This window comes from Phodopus roborovskii, unplaced genomic scaffold (assembly GCF_943737965.1).
Source record: "Phodopus roborovskii unplaced genomic scaffold, PHOROB, whole genome shotgun sequence".
Classification (NCBI taxonomy): Eukaryota; Metazoa; Chordata; class Mammalia; order Rodentia; family Cricetidae; genus Phodopus; species Phodopus roborovskii.
Genome location: NW_026126407.1, coordinates 7,238,668 through 7,257,384, shown reverse-complemented (window position 1 = coordinate 7,257,384; position 18,717 = coordinate 7,238,668). Strand labels below are relative to the sequence as shown.

At 49.0% G+C, this 18,717-nt stretch overlaps 2 protein-coding genes across 2 annotated transcripts in view; one reads left to right on the top strand and one right to left on the bottom strand.

The window, feature by feature from the left end:
- Positions 1-3,541, top strand: part of Smyd4 (SET and MYND domain containing 4) — a 48,891-nt gene extending 45,350 nt beyond the window's left edge. Inside the window, exons 8-11 of the mRNA XM_051180014.1 lie at positions 499-631; positions 1,445-1,561; positions 1,703-1,826; positions 2,891-3,541. Of these exons, the coding sequence (XP_051035971.1) occupies positions 499-631; positions 1,445-1,561; positions 1,703-1,826; positions 2,891-3,044 (528 nt within the window). The 3' untranslated portion in view covers positions 3,045-3,541. The remainder of the gene's footprint in view (positions 1-498; positions 632-1,444; positions 1,562-1,702; positions 1,827-2,890) is intronic.
- A 3,762-nt stretch (positions 3,542-7,303) lies between these two features.
- Serpinf1 (serpin family F member 1) lies at positions 7,304-18,171 on the bottom strand. The gene is made up of 8 exons (XM_051180033.1): positions 18,019-18,171; positions 14,551-14,638; positions 12,956-13,154; positions 12,302-12,457; positions 11,640-11,843; positions 10,589-10,731; positions 8,219-8,429; positions 7,304-7,679 (listed from the first exon to the last, which is right to left on the bottom strand). The coding sequence occupies exons 2-8, from the start codon at positions 14,629-14,631 to the stop codon at positions 7,420-7,422; spliced, it is 1,254 nt and encodes a 417-aa protein (XP_051035990.1). The 5' UTR covers positions 14,632-14,638; positions 18,019-18,171; the 3' UTR covers positions 7,304-7,419.
- Between the last annotated feature and the right edge of the window lie 546 nt (positions 18,172-18,717).

Genomic DNA, 18,717 nt, shown 5'->3' with positions numbered 1-18,717 from the left:
ATCCAGATTTCTGTGTTGATTTTCTTATGGCTTTTTAAAAATAACCAGTATAAGCCAGGCATTGGTGGTTCATGCTTTTAATCCCAGCACTTGGAAGGCAGAGGCAGGCAGATCTGTGAGTTCGAGGCCAGCCTGATCTACAGAGTGAGTTACAGGACAGCCTTCAGAGAAACCCTGTCTGGAAAAAAAACAAAAACAAAAATAATAATAATAACCAGTATACATATGTTCGTCACCTAAAGGCCTGTTCCCAAAAAGAGATGAAGGGCTGCTGAGGTGGAAAGGATTACAAACTATATTGTTTCTGTCCAAACATTAACTCTCGGAGTGGGATCAGCTACTGCTTTCACTAGAATTTCACTCAGGCCTTGTTTGCAGTTTGTTATTACAGGAGTCCTTTCCCCCATCAGGTCAGAGACCCTGTAGCCCAAATACATGCAACACACAGTGCTGATAACTGCTCTGGCTTGGAGATAACCGTAGACCTGGCTTCCACAGGGCAATGATGTGCTGAGCTGCAAGAACAGGTCTTGCACAGAATCTGTCAGCAGGGACCACCTGGTTTCCCGCCTCCAGGACCTTCAGCAGCAGGTTTGCATGGCCCAGAAGCTTCTCAGAAATGGTAAACTAGGTGAGACTGGTTCCTGCTTTGGTTCTCCAGTCCCTGCCCTTTTGTTTATTCTGCTATCACCTTGCACTCAAGAACACTCCTCAGTAAATGATTGAGGACTTGAATTTCAATATCCCAGACCAACCACAAGATGGCTATGTAGACCAGTGAGACCAGACCCTAACTAGTTGTAGTCGGTGTCCTTGAAAGACTACTGCATGGTTTAAGCTGTGTCTCCTGCATCAGCTAGTTCTAGTACCTTGAGCACCAGAAAGACTTTCTAACTTCCTTCCATGAGTTTTGTGTGGCTCCAGAAGTCCCGTGTCATTTATCTTAACTCCCGACGTGATGACTGACCGTCATGGAAAGGTTATTCTGCTCTCAGCAGCAGTGGACCCTGCTCTGGACTGGCGCTGTGGCTCAGGGGAGAGCTTGCATAGCTAGCCCAAGTGAGCCCTGAGAGGGAGAGAGGGATCCTTTCTTTTCAGAAAGGATTTGTGAAACTTGCTATTAAACCCTGACATGCTAGGACTCTGTTTTACCTGTTTAGCCTAGATTCTGAAGTTGACCTTTAGCCTAGAGTCAGAAGTAATGATTACAGGTGGGTACTCTGGATAAATGGGTTTCAGGAGCCCAGGTAACTGTAAGGAGGCCTCATCTAGCACCTCTTCCTGCTGAAAGAGAAAACGTAAGAGACAACACTTTTCCTGGAATGCTGGTTTGTTGACTCAGGGAAAGGGCATTTCCACATTGGCCCAACTGATAGAGAAACTGACTGAGCACTCATGTCGAGGTTTATGTATGGTGTGAGGTGTTTTTCCTTTGACTCAACAGAGCAAGCCATTCAACAGTTTTTGGGATGTCAGGAGGCTGCCGAGATCTTCCTGTCAGCAGAGCACACCGTGGTGGGGGAGATTGAAGATGGCCTGGCCCAGGCCTATGCTGCCTTAGGTAAGCTGCAGCCCTCCTTCCCTGCCTGAGTTCAGTCGTGGCTCTCACCCGGTCTGTTTGGCTCTCCCTTCCATTCCGCTTTCTGCACTGAGAGCCTGGGCTGATGGTGGTTCTCTTCTCGAGTAGACTGTTCTCTCACAGGGGACTGGCGAACATCTGCTGCCCATGTACAGAAGAGTGTCCGTGTTGTTGAAGCTCGTCATGGGCCATCCAGTGTTGAAATCGGCCATGAGCTCTTCAAACTGGCCCAAGTCTTGTTCAATGGGTAGGTCTTTCCTCTTCCTGGCACTTGGCCAGGGCACGTCCTGTTCTGCCTTTCCTGGGTACTTCTGTGGATGACTGCTACAGTGCTTTTCAGATGTTGAAACCCTTTGTTCTATTTCCTCCTTAGGACAGGTCTTTGCCCTCTGCTTCACTGACAGGCTCTAAGCTTTGAATTTACTCGTGAGAAGTGTGGAGGAATCTCTTAGTTCTCAGTTAAGTTTCCCACGGAGGCCTTCCGGGCAGCCTCACCCTCCCTCTAGCATTCCTCAAGGCTTAATCACACCCCCTTGGCTTGCTCATTCCCAGCATTCTCAACTCCAGGGCCTCTGCCTTTTCCCAAGTCTGCATCCTATTCCTTTTAAAGCAGTTGTTTTCAAGTAAAAGGAATTCTGCATTCAGATGGCATTGGCCAATGTCTAGAGACAGTTTTGGTTGTTATGGACTGAAGGAGGGTACTGTCAGCATTTAGTGGGTAAAGGCTAACCCTGAGTGCGCAGGACAGCCTCCACAGTGGAGTTACCAAGTAGTTACATCAAGGTTAAGAATCGCTGCTTTAAAGGTTAAAAAAGGAAGCTGAGGGAATGGCTCGATTGTAGCACACTTGCCTAGCATGCACAAGGCCCTGGGTTCTATTCCTGGCACTGCACAGAAAGAAAAAGATAAGAGCAGAGTTGATGAACTAGCTGGTCCTGGTCCTAGACCCAGTTTTGCCCAGATGTGGAAAACACAAAGTCAGGCAGGTAAGACATGGGCGCCCAAAAATGAACACCTCTATATAAAGCTTCCATAAATTTACCCACTTTACTTTGAGTCCTGTAGTCTAACACACAAACACACACACACACTCTCTCTCTCTCCTCAAACTCTGCTTTGCAGTGTGCTTATGAGGTTTCTTATCTACCCCTTGGATGGTAAGATCTGGGGGGGAAGGGTATGGTGAACCCTTTGTGCCTTCGGTAGACCCTGGAGGATGGAGTGAACTTAACCCTTTGTGTTCTCTGTCCAGAAAGGAGTCTGCTTTCATTTTGACTGAGTGAACTGAGCAGCTTTCCTCCCTTGGTTCAGGTTGGCAGTGCCTGAAGCTCTGAATGCCATATGGAAAGCAGAAAAGATCCTGTTGGTGCACTGTGGCCCTGAGAGCGATGAGGTCCAGGAGCTCCGGGAGATGAAATCCTGTTTATTGAACTTGTCATTCATCCCTGTGAGGCCCTTGGTGTAGTATGTACGTTCCAGCCCACAAGAAGGAAACTCTGGCAGATGAGGTAAAGAGGCTATGTTAGCTTGGAGTTGTCATCAGAAAGGACCTCCCCAGCTGTCCTACGCTGTGTCTTGATGGCAGGGAACACTTGGGAAACAATAGTTGAGAGGCACTGTCCTGATGCCTGCTGCTTGCAGGAACTAACTGCCCTCTGTTAGAAACTCCCCATCCCCAGAAAAGACTTAGCCCAGTGTCTGTGGAAGCCAAGTGCTCTAAAGGTCACAGCTGGTCTGCTGGCAGCTGAGACTAGCCTAGCTTCACCTTGATTTCATCTCACTAAATGTGAGAGTCTGTTTCCCTGGGACATTCCTATGGTTTCAGATAGTAACAAGGTGCTATGTACCACTTCAATATACAGCAAGAAATTGGTGTGACTCTTTACCTCAAGAGACACACAATTATACTTACAATATCCTGCTTCTTTAAATCCTTCAATAAAACTGGTGGCATATAAATTGTGAGTGGAGAAATAAACATGGGGCTAGCTTACTGTTGGGCACTTTCTTCCTGGGATGTCAACTCTGTGTTTGTTTCCTACAAGTTTTCTAATTCTTTTTGTTTGTAATTTCCATCAGTATTTTGCCTGCTTGTATGTCTGTGTGAAAGTATCAGAAGCCCTGGAACTGGAGTTGTGAGCTGCCATGTGAATGCTGAGAATTGAACTCAGGTCCTCTGGAAGAGCAGCCAGTGCTATAAACCACTAAGCCATCTCTCTTGCTCCCGGTTTTTGCTGGCTTTCATTGAATCTTTTTGGGAGACTTGCTGTCCAGGCACAAACTTGAAGGAATGACTTTATAACACATATGCCTCCTCTCTGAGTTATTTGTTAGCAAACCTGAAAGCAGACAACTCAGGTTTTTTATTTCAAGACAAGACCTCACTCTGTAAGCCAATCTATCCTTAAACATATCATCCTCCTGCCTTAGCCTTCCAAGTATTAGGTTTAAAAGTAATGTATACAAAGAGAATCAAGAGTCTACCAAACATTCCCCAAGGGGCTGAGGGTGTAGCTCACTGGTAGAGTGCAGGGCTCATGGTTGCATGTCCAAATGCCCCCCACCAAGTGCTGAGGTTGTAGACATTGCTGATTATGGTTTCAAAGTGAGACAGACGGGAGGGATGGCTGCCCCTTTCCTCAAGGATACATAGTGATGGTCCAGACCCAGGGTCAGATAATCATGGGATTTTCTGACATTATTACTGGTGACCGATTTGTTCAGATGAGTTAATGGGAAAGAAAAACAAATCCATATGTGCTGCTTTTGAGAACTTGCCCGCCTTGACTATGCCCAAGAAGTGGCTGTTAATTGCCATGTCATTACAATCAGGAAATAACTAGCCCTGAAGGTGCCTAACAGCAACTTTCCAAGAAGCTGGGTGATGGAAGATAGTTAGCATTCCAACATTTGTGGAATGGAAAGTGGGCAGAATTTGATTCTCCTGCTATTAAAGTACTGTCATACTACATATAACAAAGAGGTGACATGTAAGGTTTTGTGTTTTTTTTTTTTTTTAAGATTTATTTATTATATACACCATGCTATGCCTGCATGCATGCTTGCAGGCCAGAAGAGGGCACCAGCTCTCATTATAGATGGTCATGAGCCACCAACGGTTGCTGGGAATTGAACTCAGGACCTCTGGAAGAGCAGCCAGTGGTCTTGACCTTTGAGCCATCTCTCCAGCCCAACCTGTAAAGTTTTTTTAGTAGAGTTTTTTTAGGAAAAAAGTTTAGTTCTACAGACAGCTCTGTTAATTCCAGTCCACAAACACTGTGTATTTGTTCCTAAGAGCTGTTAAACTTTGTAAAATAGGTACTCTTCCTCAAAGAATATGTTTAGAAGGTCACATGTTAGCCCTTATTTTATATATATACATGGAAGCCTTTTTTAATGCTTTGTAAAATAAAGAATTATTTACTGAAGTTATAAAGTATGTCTCAGGGCTGGAGAGGTGGCTCAGTGGTTAAGAGATATACTCCTCTTGAGGTCCTGAGTTTGATTTCCAGTACCCAAATGGCAGCTAACAGCCTTCTTTCTCTAATTCCATTTCTGGGGCATCCATTGCCCTCTTCTGGCCTCTGTGGGAACTGCGTGCACATAGTGCACAGGTAAATACAGGCAAAACACACATAAAATAAAAATCAAAAGATAGATCTCTCATTATCTCGTGTGGCCTTGGCTTAAGAATGCCTGTGCTTGCCTTAAGATCTAGCACAGGCTGGCCATGGCAGCAGCAGCACACTTATAACCTCTACCTTCAGGAGGCCAAGACAAAATGGTCAAGAATTAGGGGGCAGCCTGGGCTACAAAAGAGCTTGTCTCAAAAATAAAAGGGCTAAGTCGTGCCTGGTGGTGCATGACTTTAGTCTAGGCACTTAAGAGGCAGAGATGGGCAGATCTCTGAGTTCTAGGCCAGCCTGATCTACAAAGCACATTCCAGAACAGCCAGGTTGCACAGAGAAACCCTGTTTTAGAAAACAAAATAAACCAAACAAAAATAATAAAAGGGCTGAAGAGGTGTTTCAGCAGTTAAGAGCACATACTGCTTTTCCAGAGGACCTCAGTCCAGTTCTCAGCACCCACACTGTAACTCCAGCTTCATGGGATTCAACACCTCTGGCCTACATGGGCACCCATACTCAATTACACAGATACATGCCCACACGCACAGGAGACACACACACACACTTTAAAATAAACCTTTCAAAGTAAATAAAAAAGAGGGATAAAATGAAACTATGCATTTAAGCTTGACAAGATGGCTCACAATTTTAATGCCAGCATTCAGGACAGACAGATCGTTTTGAGTTTCAGGATATCCTGGTCTATAGTGAGTTATAGTACAGCCAGGGCTACACAAAGAAACTCTGTCTCTAAAAGCCAAAAAAATAAATAAGTAGTCTCAACTGGTGAAATTTAGCTTGTCCTGCAAGCACAAGAACCTCAGGTCAACCCCCAAAAACCATGTGAAGAGAGACAAGGCACATGCTTATGATCCAACATTGGCAAGATGGAGATAATTGGATCCCCGGGGCTCACTGGCCAGGCAGCTAGCCTTGTCTACCTAGTCTGTTTCAGGCCAGTGAGAGACTAACCAGTAGGAAGAGGTAACAAGGTGTCTTACAGGGAAAGAGACTTGCCATACAAACTTGGCAACTCCAGTTTAATCCTCAGAAGCCACATAAAGGTGCAAGAAAGGAACTAGAGCCACAAAGCTGTCTCCTGGCCTCCATATGCATGGTGTGGCACCCACATACCCATCGTGCATGCATACAAATAATGATTTTTAAATATTAATTAAGTGTATGGGTATTTGACCTGCATGCATGTCTGTGCACTACCTGCATGCAGTACCTACGGAGGCCAGAAGAGGGCATCAGATTCCCTGGAACTGGAGTTATACAGGGATGACAGCATGGATGCTAGGAACAAAACCCTGGGTCCTCTGCAAGAGGTTCTTAATCCCTGAGCCATCTCTCCAGCCCCTCAATAATATATATGTTTTTAACTTTTAAAGTGGACACCTCCTGAGAAATGACACCCAAGATTGTCCTCTGGCCTATACATGACCCAATGCATAAACACATACCTATATCAACACAGAAATATCCAAATTGGGTTCTCTAGGAACATGTCCTACAGTGAGGATTGTGAGTTCCCCAAGGACCCATGTGGTAAAAGGGTGAACCCTGAAGATAATAGAACTGTTAAGAGATTGGGCCTAAGCAGAGTGGGGTAGCCCATGCCTTTAATCACAGCACCTGGGAGGCAGGCATATCTGTCTGTAAATTCGAGGCCAGCCTGGTCTACAAAGTGAGTCCAAGACAGCTAGAGCTGTTACACAGAGAAACCCTGTCTCAAAAAACGAAAAAGGTTAGGCCTAATGGGAGGTGGCAACCAAGGGGATCTCTGGCCGCCTCTTTGCTCTTTGCTTCCAGGTTATAAGACAAGTCACAAGGCTGTTTCACCACACTCCTAAAAGCAAGGGGGCGGTCACAGCTGTGGATTTCCCCAGGATTGCATTGTAGTAGAGAAAGCTGAGGAACTCCACAGCAAGCCCTCATGTGAGTCCTCCTCATTCTCCAGTGCTCCCAAAACAGGAAATGATGACTTTCTGCAGAGCTTAAGCAGAGCCAGTTACAAGTATGTAAATTCATAAGGATCAATTTCTCTCCATACTAAACATAGCTTCAAAGGGAAGGAAGAAAATAGTGAAAATTAAGGAAAAGCTCTTTTATTGCAAAGAATACATTGAAGCTATAGGGCAGTCTTCCTGGAATCTATAATCAGCCATCCCTCTAGGGTTTTCTCCTAGAACACATTGAGTAGCAGCATTAAGTGCCCCTGGGGTCCAGGATTTTGCCTATGAAGAGAAGGGCCCCTGTGTCTGTGTCTCTCAGGACAAAGATGAAAGGTTGGTTAAGGTGATAGTCTAGTGGGAAGGTGAGGCGGACAGGCTGGAGGCTTGGGTTGGGGCTGGTTTCTGCCCCCTCCTCATTCCACTCAAAAGCAGCCCTGTGTTCCACTTGGGTGAGTTTGACAGGTCTGCCTGTGATCTTGCTGAAGTCAGGTGAATCAAACAAGGACTGTAGCTCTGTAAAGATTGAGAGAGGTTTCATGAAAACCCTCCTTGTCCACCCCCCAACACACATGCTCACACACACACACACATTAACATCACACACTCACACTCTCACACATGAACATCACATACACACACACTCTCACATACACACACTCACATATGAACATCACACACGCTCACACACACACATGAACATCCACACACACTCTCTCACACAGACACTCACATATACACTCACACACACACTCACAATCCTGGTTTGTGTAAGCTGATTCTCAAAAAAGCAAGCAAGCCTTCCCTGTAAGGTAGGAGTGCTCTGAGCCACTGCAGGCTCAGTGACCTACCCAAGAGCATAGAGCCAGCAAGGGAGACAGACCTGGCCAGACACAGTATCTGGGCTGTTACAGGATGTTTGCTCATGGGACCTAGGACTGAGTCTGATGGGAAGGTGGTTCTGTGTTTCCCTCCCCATAAGAGTGGCAACCCAACAAGGTGGAAGGCAGGCTCACAGGCTCAGCCTCATGTGCAAGGTGGTCTTTCAAACGTACTCATCTCCTGCAGAGACTTGGTAACTTCCCCTTCATAGCTCAGCTTCAGCTTGGGGACAGTCAGCACAGCCTGGATGGTCTTCAGCTCTCGGTCTATGTCATGAATGAACTCAGAAGTGAGGCTCTCCTCTATCATGGTTAAGTTCTGGGTCACCGTCAGGGGCAGGAAGAAGATGATGCTCAGGCTTCCTGTCAAGGGTAGCTGGGCAATCTAACAACAGAAAAGTGTGTGTTAGTCCTGAGTCAAAGCCCCAGACCTGAAGACTGGCTTTCCCCTCCCCTGGGGCAGACCCAGCCCCAGCCTGTGCAGCAGTCATCTTCTGCAGGCCTCTGGAAGTCCTTCCGGGGCATGCAGTGTTGTTCTCAGCTTAACACCAACACAAGTTTGACGAAAAATATTTAGCCTGTAGTTCATCGGGTCTTCCATTGCTGTGATAAATGTAACCAAATGCAGCTTGGGAAGGAAAGTGTTTATTTCATCTCAGGTCATACTCATCACCTCGGAAACTCAGGGCAGGAGCCGAGGCAGAGACCACAGTGGAACAAACGATGCTTCTGGCTTACTCCCAATGGCTCATTAGCCTGCCTTTTCAGACCTGCCAGAACCACAGTTCAGAAGTGGCACGGACCTTAGTGGGCTGGGCCCGCCCACATCAATCCTTAATCAAGAAAACGCCCCACAGTTGTGCCCAGAGACCAGCCCTGGCCGCACTTTCTCAGTCGAGGTTCCCTCTTTTAAAAACTGGTCAGGTTGGCAACACTATCTGGGATCTGGTTCCTAGAAGTTAAAATTAAGTGTCCTCCCAGGGTCTCCCTGCCAGCATTTGCTGACCATTTGCTTTGCGCAGAGCCCTGGACTAGAAAGGAACAGTAGAACAGATCCTAAGGCCCATGGAACAGTGCCAGGACTTCCCAGAGCCCCATGAAACCACACATAGAAATGTCTGCATGTATCAGTCTTCCATTTCGGGGGTTTTTTGTTTTATTTTTTGTGGGGTTTTGTTTTTGTTTTTTAGACAATGTCTTCTCTCTATTATGTTGCCCTAGAATTATGTAGACCAGACTGGCCTCAAATTCACAGAGACCCACCTACTTCTGCCTCCCAAGTGCTAGGATTAAAGTGTGCCACCATACCACCCCACCGTTTCATCCACTTTGTCAGATTTCCAAAGAAACCATAGTCTAGAAGAGGTTAGCATCTACTGATTTAGAACTAAAAGTCAAGCTCACTGAGAATGTCAGCGTGTAGTGTTTGTGACAAGTTGTCAGAATGTGGGTCTTAATTCTATAAGAAGAGCTATCAGGATAGACAGCTTTGTGCTGGGGCTATGGTGCAGTTGGTAGAACACTTGCCTAACATGCATGAAGCTGTGGGTTGATCCCCAGCACCGCATTAACCAGAGGTTCATGCCTACAAGGCCAACGTTTAGGAGATAGAGACAGGAAGATCAGGAGTTCAAGGTCATCCTCAGCTAGTTAAGTTTGAGGCCTGCCTGAGTTCTATGAGGCTCTATCTCAAAAAAAGAAGAAATGAATAAATAAATCAACATTTGAGTACCAAGTGTTTTTTTTTTTTTTTTTTTTTCTTTGTTTTGTTTTGGCAGTACTAAGGATTAAACCCAGGGCATTGCTCAAACTAGGCAAGTGCTCTACCATTGTGGTGCACCCCAGTGAGTGCCTATTCTTCTTTTGGTTGCCTGTCTGTCTGTTTTTATGTGTATGGGTGGTGGCCTGCATCGCAGACATGCCTGGGGGTGTACAGAGTCCAGAAAAGGGTGTTGATCCTCTGGAACTGGAGTTACAGACAGGTGTGAACTGTCATGTGGATGCTGGGAACCAGACCTGGCTCCTCTGAAAAGGCAACCGGTGCTCTTAACCACTGAGCTATTGCTGCAACCCATTTCTGTTTTTTGAGATAGTCTCAAAAGTACAGTTCAGACTGGGCTCTTGATCACCCTACCTCAGGCTCCTGACTCCTGTGGCTGCAGGTGTGTGTCTCCAGACCCTGATCCTTACAATAAATCCTAGAGAATAAGTTCTGATAACTACTCACTCTGCTTCAAGAAAAGGATACCAGGCAGTGGTGGTGCACGCCTTTAATCCCAGCACTCAGGAGGCAGAGGCAGGTGGATCTCTGAGTTCCAGTCCAGCCTGGTCTACAGAAGAGTTCCAGGACGGGCTCTAAAGCTACATAGAGAAACCCTGTCTGTAAAAACCAAAGAAGGAGGAGGAAAAAGAAAGGCCCAGAAACATTACTAACTTGCCCAAAGTCACAACAGCAAAATTCAGATAACTGACCAATCTCAGCAGCCGTCCATTGCACACCACCCTGTCCCCCTCTGTCCCCTCCCACCACCCATGCCCACAGACCTTGCAGTTGAGATCAGAGTCCAAGCCATAGCGTAGGATGGCCTTGGGTTCTGACATCATGGGGACTTTCACAGTCCTGTCCTCATCCAAGTGGAAATCCTGGAGGGTCGTCTTTCTCGAGTCAAACTTAGTTACCCACTGCCCTGGAAGGAAACATACGGAGCTTCCTGAGCCGCTGTCACTGGAAAGGCCAGGGGACCATGCTGTGTGGGGACCCTCCACTGGCTAAAGGAACCTGGACTGTCGGTAGTGTGGACCCAGGAGTTGCCAGGTGTGTGTAGACCACAGAATCCAATGATAGCATGGACACAGGAGCTTCTGGGTCCCAGCATGTATGGTGTAGACCACAGGATGTGTGGCCCACAGGTGCTGGCTCCCTTCCCCAAGCAACCTCAGATGGAAACGAGTGGGTGCTCTCACTTTGGCCTTTTTGGCCTTTTGTTTAAGGTGGCTTTTAATGTGTTGGGTTATGCCTGCTCTCCTGTCCCCTGTGTATGGAGTAGGAAGTCCAGGACTTCCCTCTAGGTTAGGCGTCTACTCTTGCTGCTACTCAGTAAGTGGTCACATCCACAGAGGGCAGTTGGTCAACGCATTCTTGCTGCAAGCCCTTCTCTGAAGAAAGCAGACCTTCTATGAGGCCTGTGGGAGGGTCTCCTGACACATTACTACTGCCTAGAAGAGTGTTGACAGGACAGGCAGTGTCCTGAGCACAGGTCAGGTCCCAGGGCCAGGACAGGGTCTCTGTGAGAACAAGACAGCATATATTGTACAGGATGTGTAGACCTCACAGGAAAGCTGAGGGGACAGGCGGCTCAGAAGAAACTTAGAGGGGCCCTACTCTTGAAGGGCACAGCCAGAATTAAACCTGGTCTGATTCAAAGTCAGAGATCTGTGCCCAGTTACACCCAGCCATTCACTTGTCACATAGTTCAGAGCCACTTGGGAGATGACGTGCTTTTTATACCCTCCTCTGGCCTTGCACCTGCACCCTGTTCACCACCACACACCTGCCATCCCTCCCTTAGCCAAAGAGAGATGGGGAAGCCCTCACCCTTGAAGTAAGCCACACCGAGGAGGAGGATGCTGATGGGACTGGGCATTTCCCTTGTGGACCGAGCAAGTTTCCCTTTCATCTGGGCCTGCACCCAGTTGTTAATCTCCTGGAGGTCTATCCGAGGGTTGCCAGTGAGGATTCTGGGCCTGGTCCCGTATGACTTCTCCAGAGGTGCAACAAAGCTGGATTTTACTCGAAGTTCTTGAGAGGACACAGAAGATTAGTGTATGAGAGCCCAACCAGCACCCTCACTTTGAAAGCATGCCAGACCCCAGCTTCCTGCCCAGCATCTTCCCCTGACTTGCTGGGGCATCTGGCTTGTCCAAACTCTGGACAAGGAACAACAGATTCCACCCATTGCCTTCCCCTTCATGTTACAGCCCTCCTGAGCCTTCCTGCTGTCTCCTACAGCCCACTTCCCCTTTCCAATCCTCTGTGGCCTCGCAGGCCCTTTCCTGCCCACCAGTGCCAGGCCTGGCCTGAGCACACACAGTCCATTGTTTAGACAGAATCTCAGCATGGAGCATACAGACAACCCAGGCCAGAGAAGCAACCATGTGCCAGGCATGACGGCACGTGTCTGTACTTGAAAGCAGCACTAGAGCCAGGGACTAGCTTGGACTACACAGACTCAGGAGTGGGGTTGGTGGGCTACTGACTTCTCTCAAACACAATTCTGGAAGCACTCTTGAGGCTCTTCTCTGGGGCAGTAACGGAGGCAAGGAGTTCCTTGTAGGTGCTGTGGATGTCCGGATTGCTGATTAAGTCGTAGTAAAGAGCCCGGTGAATGATGGACTCTGTTCGCTGTTCAGCTCCTGCCCGGGAGAAAAGTATGGCAGGCTTCATGACACCAGGACAGGGATACTGTACACCTAGTCTGTTGTCTTCTGAGAGCCTGAGGGGGCTGGCATTGCAGACATTCTAAGTGGATGGAAAGCTTCAGGGAAAATATAACTGCATTGCTAGGAAAAATTTCTAAAATAGGCCAAGGCCATCAGACCTACAGAGACAAGAGTGGGGTGCAGTCTCTGAAGTTTTCCCATGGTTACACTATTCTGAGGAGGAACTTGGACCTGCTCATGGCAGTTGTACCCCTAGAACTTGGGTAAATGACTAACACACAATAGGAGCTCACTTAGGAAGCAAGGATTGGGTGTCACTTTCATAGAGTGGTAGGAATTGTGTGTGTGGCCAGGACCCGGCCAGAGCTGTATCCCCCACTGTCCCTTTCCTGCACCCTGCAGCATATGCATGGAGACTCTGTGGGAAAATTCAGGTCCACCTACAGCCAGCCGCCTTCGGCTGATGCTCACCCAGAGAAAGAGCAGAGAGGGCTGTGGCCACGCTGAGTGGAGACAGCAGAACGTTGGCAGTTGGGCTTGCACTGGATCTCAGGCGATACAGGTCATAGCCGAAGTTGGAAAGGGCTGCTGCCAGCTTGTTTACAGGGACCTTGAAGAAGGGGTCCTCCTCCTCCACTGGCTCCCCTGTGCTGTCAGGGGCTGGGGAGCCCTGGGTCAGAGTACAAGGACCAGTGGGAAGACACAGTGAATGGCAACGCCTCCAGGTTGGGATTGTCCTCTGGTCCCTGGGGGCCATTAGTCTAAGGTTGGAATAAGTGTGTGCTCTCTGACTGTACATAACCTCCATGCTGGGGAGAGGCAACATAGGGCCCGCCAGGCCTACTTTAAAATAAAAACAGCAGGGCTGGAGAGCTAGCTCAGTTGGTAAAGTGCTGGCCTGAGGACATGAGGACCTGGGTTCAATCCCCAAAAGGCATGCCAAAAAAAAAAAAAAAAAAGCTGGGCATGCTTGTAATCCCAGCACTGAGGTGGAAGAAATGGGCAGGTCCCTGGGGCTCACTTACTGGTCAGCCTGGACTAGTCAGTGTGTTCCAGGCTACTGAGGGGTCCTGTCTCAAAAAAAAAAAAAAAAAAAAAAAAAAAAATCAAAAACAGCCAGCACCTGAGGAGTGACTGTGGGTTGACTTCTAGCCTACAAACACAATCTGTCCCTCTGCAGGAGACCTCACCACTGTCACCACCACCACCACCAAAGACACCTGTCCTGGGGCCATACCACACTCCTCTGCTCATCTTTTCAGACCGTTCTGAGTCTGCCTAGGTTCCTTTTCTGGTGTCAACCACTTCCTTATTAGCTAGCAGCTGGGTGAGGGACTCTGCTAATTTTTGTTTTGTTTCCAGGACTGGGGATCAAGCCAGGCTCTTGGATATGTTGGGTGAGTGCTTTGGCACTAAACTACATCTCCCATTCCTGATGCTATTTGGGGGTGGGGGGTGGTAAGACATGACTGAGGCTGTCCTGAAACTCACTCTGTAGACCAGGCTGGCCTCATCAAACTTAGAAACCCACCTGCCTCTACCTCCTGAGTGCTGGGATTAAAGACGCGTGCCACCACTACTATCCAGCTGAGTGCTGGGATTTTTACATGTCTGTCCATAGCTACCAACCATAGAGTAAGTGTTCATGGATAGGCTTAGCTAATACAGCACTTGTGTAGCATGTGTGAGGGCCTGCATTTGGGGGCAGGTGGTTCGTAGATGAGGAATAAGTAACTGACCGCAGGGCCTTGTAAGGAAACAGACTGAGGTAAGGGGGTATTGTCTAAAGTCATTAAGCTCTGTTCGGAACTCAGAGCCTACAAATGCCCAGGTCCATAGCTAATATACCCAACTGGCTTGTCCTTTGTGTGACAAGCCCCTGTTCCTACTTCCTGTGTACAGCAGAGGTTTTTCCACATCCACAAGTGGCACTTGTCTTGCAGCTAGAGAAACCAACTAAAGGAATGAAGGCCAGAACCCACCCCGGACCCCGTGCTGGCACCTCTGCTACCAGCCACAAAGAGGGACTATAACAGCTGCTGCCCACATCTGCCCACCCTACTGACCTCAGAGCTGCTGGCGACATTCTGGCTACTGCCATGCCCAAGCAAGGCTCCCATCCAGAGGAATAGCACCAGGGCCTGCATCCTGGAACTACAAGAGAAACCAGAGGGCAAGTGACTCCCCTCACCGGCCGCCTGCCCTGCCACCCCACCCTTCACAGGGGCAAGAATCAGACAGCACCCAACTGGACTCTCAGCTTGAGGCTTGCTGTCCCCACCCCACGCCTGTGTCCCTCCGCGGTGGTTCCTATAGGGAGACCGGCCTTCCAGCCTAAGTGCCAGAGCAGGCCAGAGCAATGAAGACTCAGCAGTGGGCTCTTCTAGCCCCAAGAAAATGGTCTAACGCAAACATATCAAGGCTTTTCCATGAAGGCTCACAGCCACAGCCGGCACATTTGGTAGGATTTGGAAACCTGTCTCAGAATGGGAGCAGAACCCAGCTCTTCAGAGACTCACAGAACTTTGGACTAGCTCTGCTACCCACCAAAAGTTTTCTGGCCAAAAGCCCGCAAGAACACTCAGTCCTGTCTGTTTGCCCTCTCCCTTTTTTTTTTTTTTTTGATAGGATCATGCTTTTGTAGCCCAGGCTAGCCTTAAACTTGCAGCTACTCTCCTCCTTCTGCCTCCTGAGTTCCAGAGTGCCGGAATTCCAGATGTATGCCACCATGCCTGACTTGACCCCATTCTCCCATCTTAAGAGCAGTTCCCTACTTAGTTAAGAGGGTGCAGACTAGGCCCACACTGCCTGGGATCTAACCCCAACTTCATAGCTGTCCAAAGAACAAATCCCTCCTTGTATATATAGTAGTACTTACCTACTGTTGTGGAGGTTCAATTTTATAACCTCTCTCTTTTCTTTTTTGAAGCAGTCTCGTTATATTAAGGTTGGCCTTGAACGTGTGATCTTCCCGCCTCTGCCTCCCAAGTGCCGAGGCCACAGATGTGCACAACCACATCTTCTAGACAGTATCTTAGCAGCCCTTAGCAGTGGCGTTGGCATCTCTTCTGAAGGGCCATGCCTTCTCCCCCTCTCCCCCCCCCCATAGAAACATCTCTTAACCTCAGAGCCTGCCTTCCTTCCTTCAGGTTAAACAAAACTAAATTTTGGTGGGACCTCCCACCTCCCTAAGCAATAACCTTTCTGCCCTGACTCTGGTCTGGCGCTTGAAACACAAAGCAAAATTGAAATCTGAGCTGTGGGTCCTCAGGTGTTACTCCTGTGCTCCTGGAGTCGGGTCCAGGGGTGGGACACGATGTCCACAGAAAAGCTCATCCTAGAGTCGGAAAAGACTACTGGCTGTCCCGGCGTGTCCTCCGCCCATGCTACAGCACACCCTGAAGTGCCCCCTCAGCTCCATCATTATCATTATCCTGTGGCATACACTTGCCCTCCCCCACCACACACAATCACCAACTCTTCCGACTTCCCAGAACAAATTGGATCTGAAAAGTTGGGAGTACAGTCTGCAATCATTGGATAAGGTTCTACCGTAGCCCATGAGGGGCAACAAGAGGAAGTTTCCTCTGCTTGCAGCAACACCACCAGCAGGAACCAGCCTCCCTCGCTCCAATCCCTCATCCATGGCAGATCTCCCAGTGGGAAGATGTTCTCACCCAGGGTACTGCCTCCCAGCTTAATGGGGGGGGGGAGACATTGGAACAACAGAAAAGTGATACCGATTTATAGCCCTCCCCACCCAGCCCCACCCATCACAAGCAGTCACCTCCCTCTGCTGAGCCTCAACAGGCTGATTTATCAGAGATGCACAGAAAGGCCCTCTGGTCTCTCTGGGTGGGTAGTGACTGAGAGATGGTCACCCTTGGCATTTTATTGCAGGAATTAAGTGAGATACACTTGCAGAAGGGATGTCCTGGAATTCCTCCAGGGTCTAAGTCACAAATCATTGTTCCATGTGGCTAGGCTTAGAACCAAAGCCAAAGTGGGAACCTGGTAGGCATGGGAAGGAAACATGGAAGTCCAGTGCTGGCCCAAGAACTTAAGCAGGGCAAGTGTTAGAATGTCTAAAATCTCCACCTGAAGCCCAGGAATCAAGGAAATGGAGACCCTAAAGGGCAGGAAGTGAGGGTCTGCAGCAGGGGCCCCACAGGACACATGCAATGCCCTGGGAGCCATAACCGGGTTGGGTAGGCAGCTATTGGCTAGCCATGAGGACTGGGATAATGATGCCATTCTGTTGTCCAAAGGGCAGTGTCCAAGCCAGATTCCTAGGCTACAGGTTGGGGAGGACATGGGGAAGGGTCAAGATTGTGCCCTCTGAGCCAAGCTCCACCCCCAAATCAAGAGGCACAGAAACTGGGATGTTGTGGTCTCAAATCCAAGCTGGGAAGACAAATGGGAGCCAGTACATGTGTTTCAGATTAAACCCGGCCTGGAGACAAACATGTTGCTCCTCCTCCACTGCTGTCTCCTCCCAGAACCAAGCAGCCTTCAAGCCACAGGCAGTGGACATGTGCACAGTGCAGGGGAGGGCACCTCCCCTCGGCTGGCTCACGGCTGCACCACTCACCTCGGGGGCAGTTTTGTGGGGGTTTTATTGTTGTTTTGGGGAAAGTTTTGTGGGGAGTTTTTGTTGATTTGTTTTTCTGAAACCCTGGGACCTGAAACACCCCATAGTTGCACCTCCCATCACCCCAGAAAAGCCAGAGCTCCCTGGGGCCAGAACTCACAGGTCCCCACCCATCCCCCTTGGCCTGGAGGCTGAACTGATGGGCAGCTAAGTCCAGACAGTGGCTGGCACTTGGAAAGCCTGTCTCTTTTCTTTGACCCAGACCACTCCCTGCTGCGGCTCCCTCGAGAGGTAAAAAGACTGCAGAAGGGCAGCCAGACCCCATACACCAGCTAGGCTACATGGTGCTTCTTGTTTGCAAGAGGCCATGACCTCATTTGTCTCCCATTCACTTGGGAACAGAGAATGGGTGGGAGCTGGAGAGAGGACCGAGCAGGCATCCCATATCCCATCCCAGCAGGACTGCTCCTTGGCAGCAGGGGGGAGGGGGGAGGAAGGGGGTCAGCACCAGTTGATTATGAAAAGCAGCAATCTGAGCGGAGCCAGGCTGGGCTACAGGAAGACCACCTTCTTGCTTACTGCTGGTAGAAGGGAGAAAGCCCTGCCTGTAAGATGATAGCCCCTTTTGGATACTGTTCATCCTGTGTCAGACCAGACCCAGAGCTTAGCTCCGCACTTCCCACTGCCCACCACCACCACATTGTTTCCCAGCTCCATTCAAAACCCCATCCAGCCTCTCCTTTTGTTGCAGTGGGATAATGCAGGGGATAATAGTGTCCTGGCCCTCTGTCCCCCAATTTCCTCTTTCACCTTTGTCCCTAAACTACCTCCACTTGCTTTTACCCCTCTTTTCTGCTCTCTGGGGTGCCCCTGCTCCTCCCAGCCCCTCTAGCCGAGGAGCCTCTCCCATCTCCTCCCCAGTCTAGACCAGGAGCTGCCTTACCTGTGGTCCACTGCAGCTCCTCACTGAGTTTAGGTCCCTCTCAGCCTGCACCCAGAGGGGGCTCTATCAAGCAGTGGAGTGAATAGTTGCCTCCCAACCCAGCGACCCAGCGTCCAGCAGGCTTCAGATTACAGCTACTCCTTTCTTAAAGTGACCTGACTCAATTTGGAATCTGTGATTGCATCATTGTTTGGTGTTAACTTTAACCCACTGCTGTCCATCCATCATATGTCTCCCAGACCACGAATTCACATCACCTTCCTCCCACACCACATCTTCCTTGGGCTTTCATCTCTCCTCAATGGGACCCTCCACATGATGGCTAACTTCCCGGGCACTTGGGCCAGCCTGGGGTAGGTAGGTCATGAATCTGAACCTGAACATCAGAAAGGATTGGCTGAGAGGTGGGCTGTATGGAGAAAAAGTGAGCCAGTGTGAAGACACTGGGTTCTTCCAAGTGGTTGGTTAGCTTTGGCTCCACCTGCAGTACAGGAGGAAGATAATTCTCCCTCTCCTGGAAAATGAAGCGATGGACTGGGTCAGTCTGTTCTGGAGTTCTGTGCTCCTTGAGGATTTCCGAGGATGGTGGGAGCTAGAGAGATACTCGGTGCTTAAAAGCACTGGCTGCTCTTTCAAAGGACCTGAGTTCTGTTCCCAGCACCTACACCAGGGACTCACAACTGCCTGTAATTCCACCTC

Excerpts from the sequence above, each read along its gene's own strand:
- Serpinf1 (XM_051180033.1), bottom strand. The coding sequence starts at position 14,631 with ATGCAGGCCCTGGTGCTATTCCTCTGGATGGGAGCCTTGCTTGGGCAT. Across the intron at positions 10,732-11,639 it reads CGGTGTGGCTTACTTCAAGG|GGCAGTGGGTAACTAAGTTT; the intron begins GTGAGGGCTTCC and ends GTTTCCTTCCAG. Across the intron at positions 7,680-8,218 it reads CAAGTCTCTGCAGGAGATGA|AGCTACAGTCCTTGTTTGAT; the intron begins GTACGTTTGAAA and ends CAATCTTTACAG.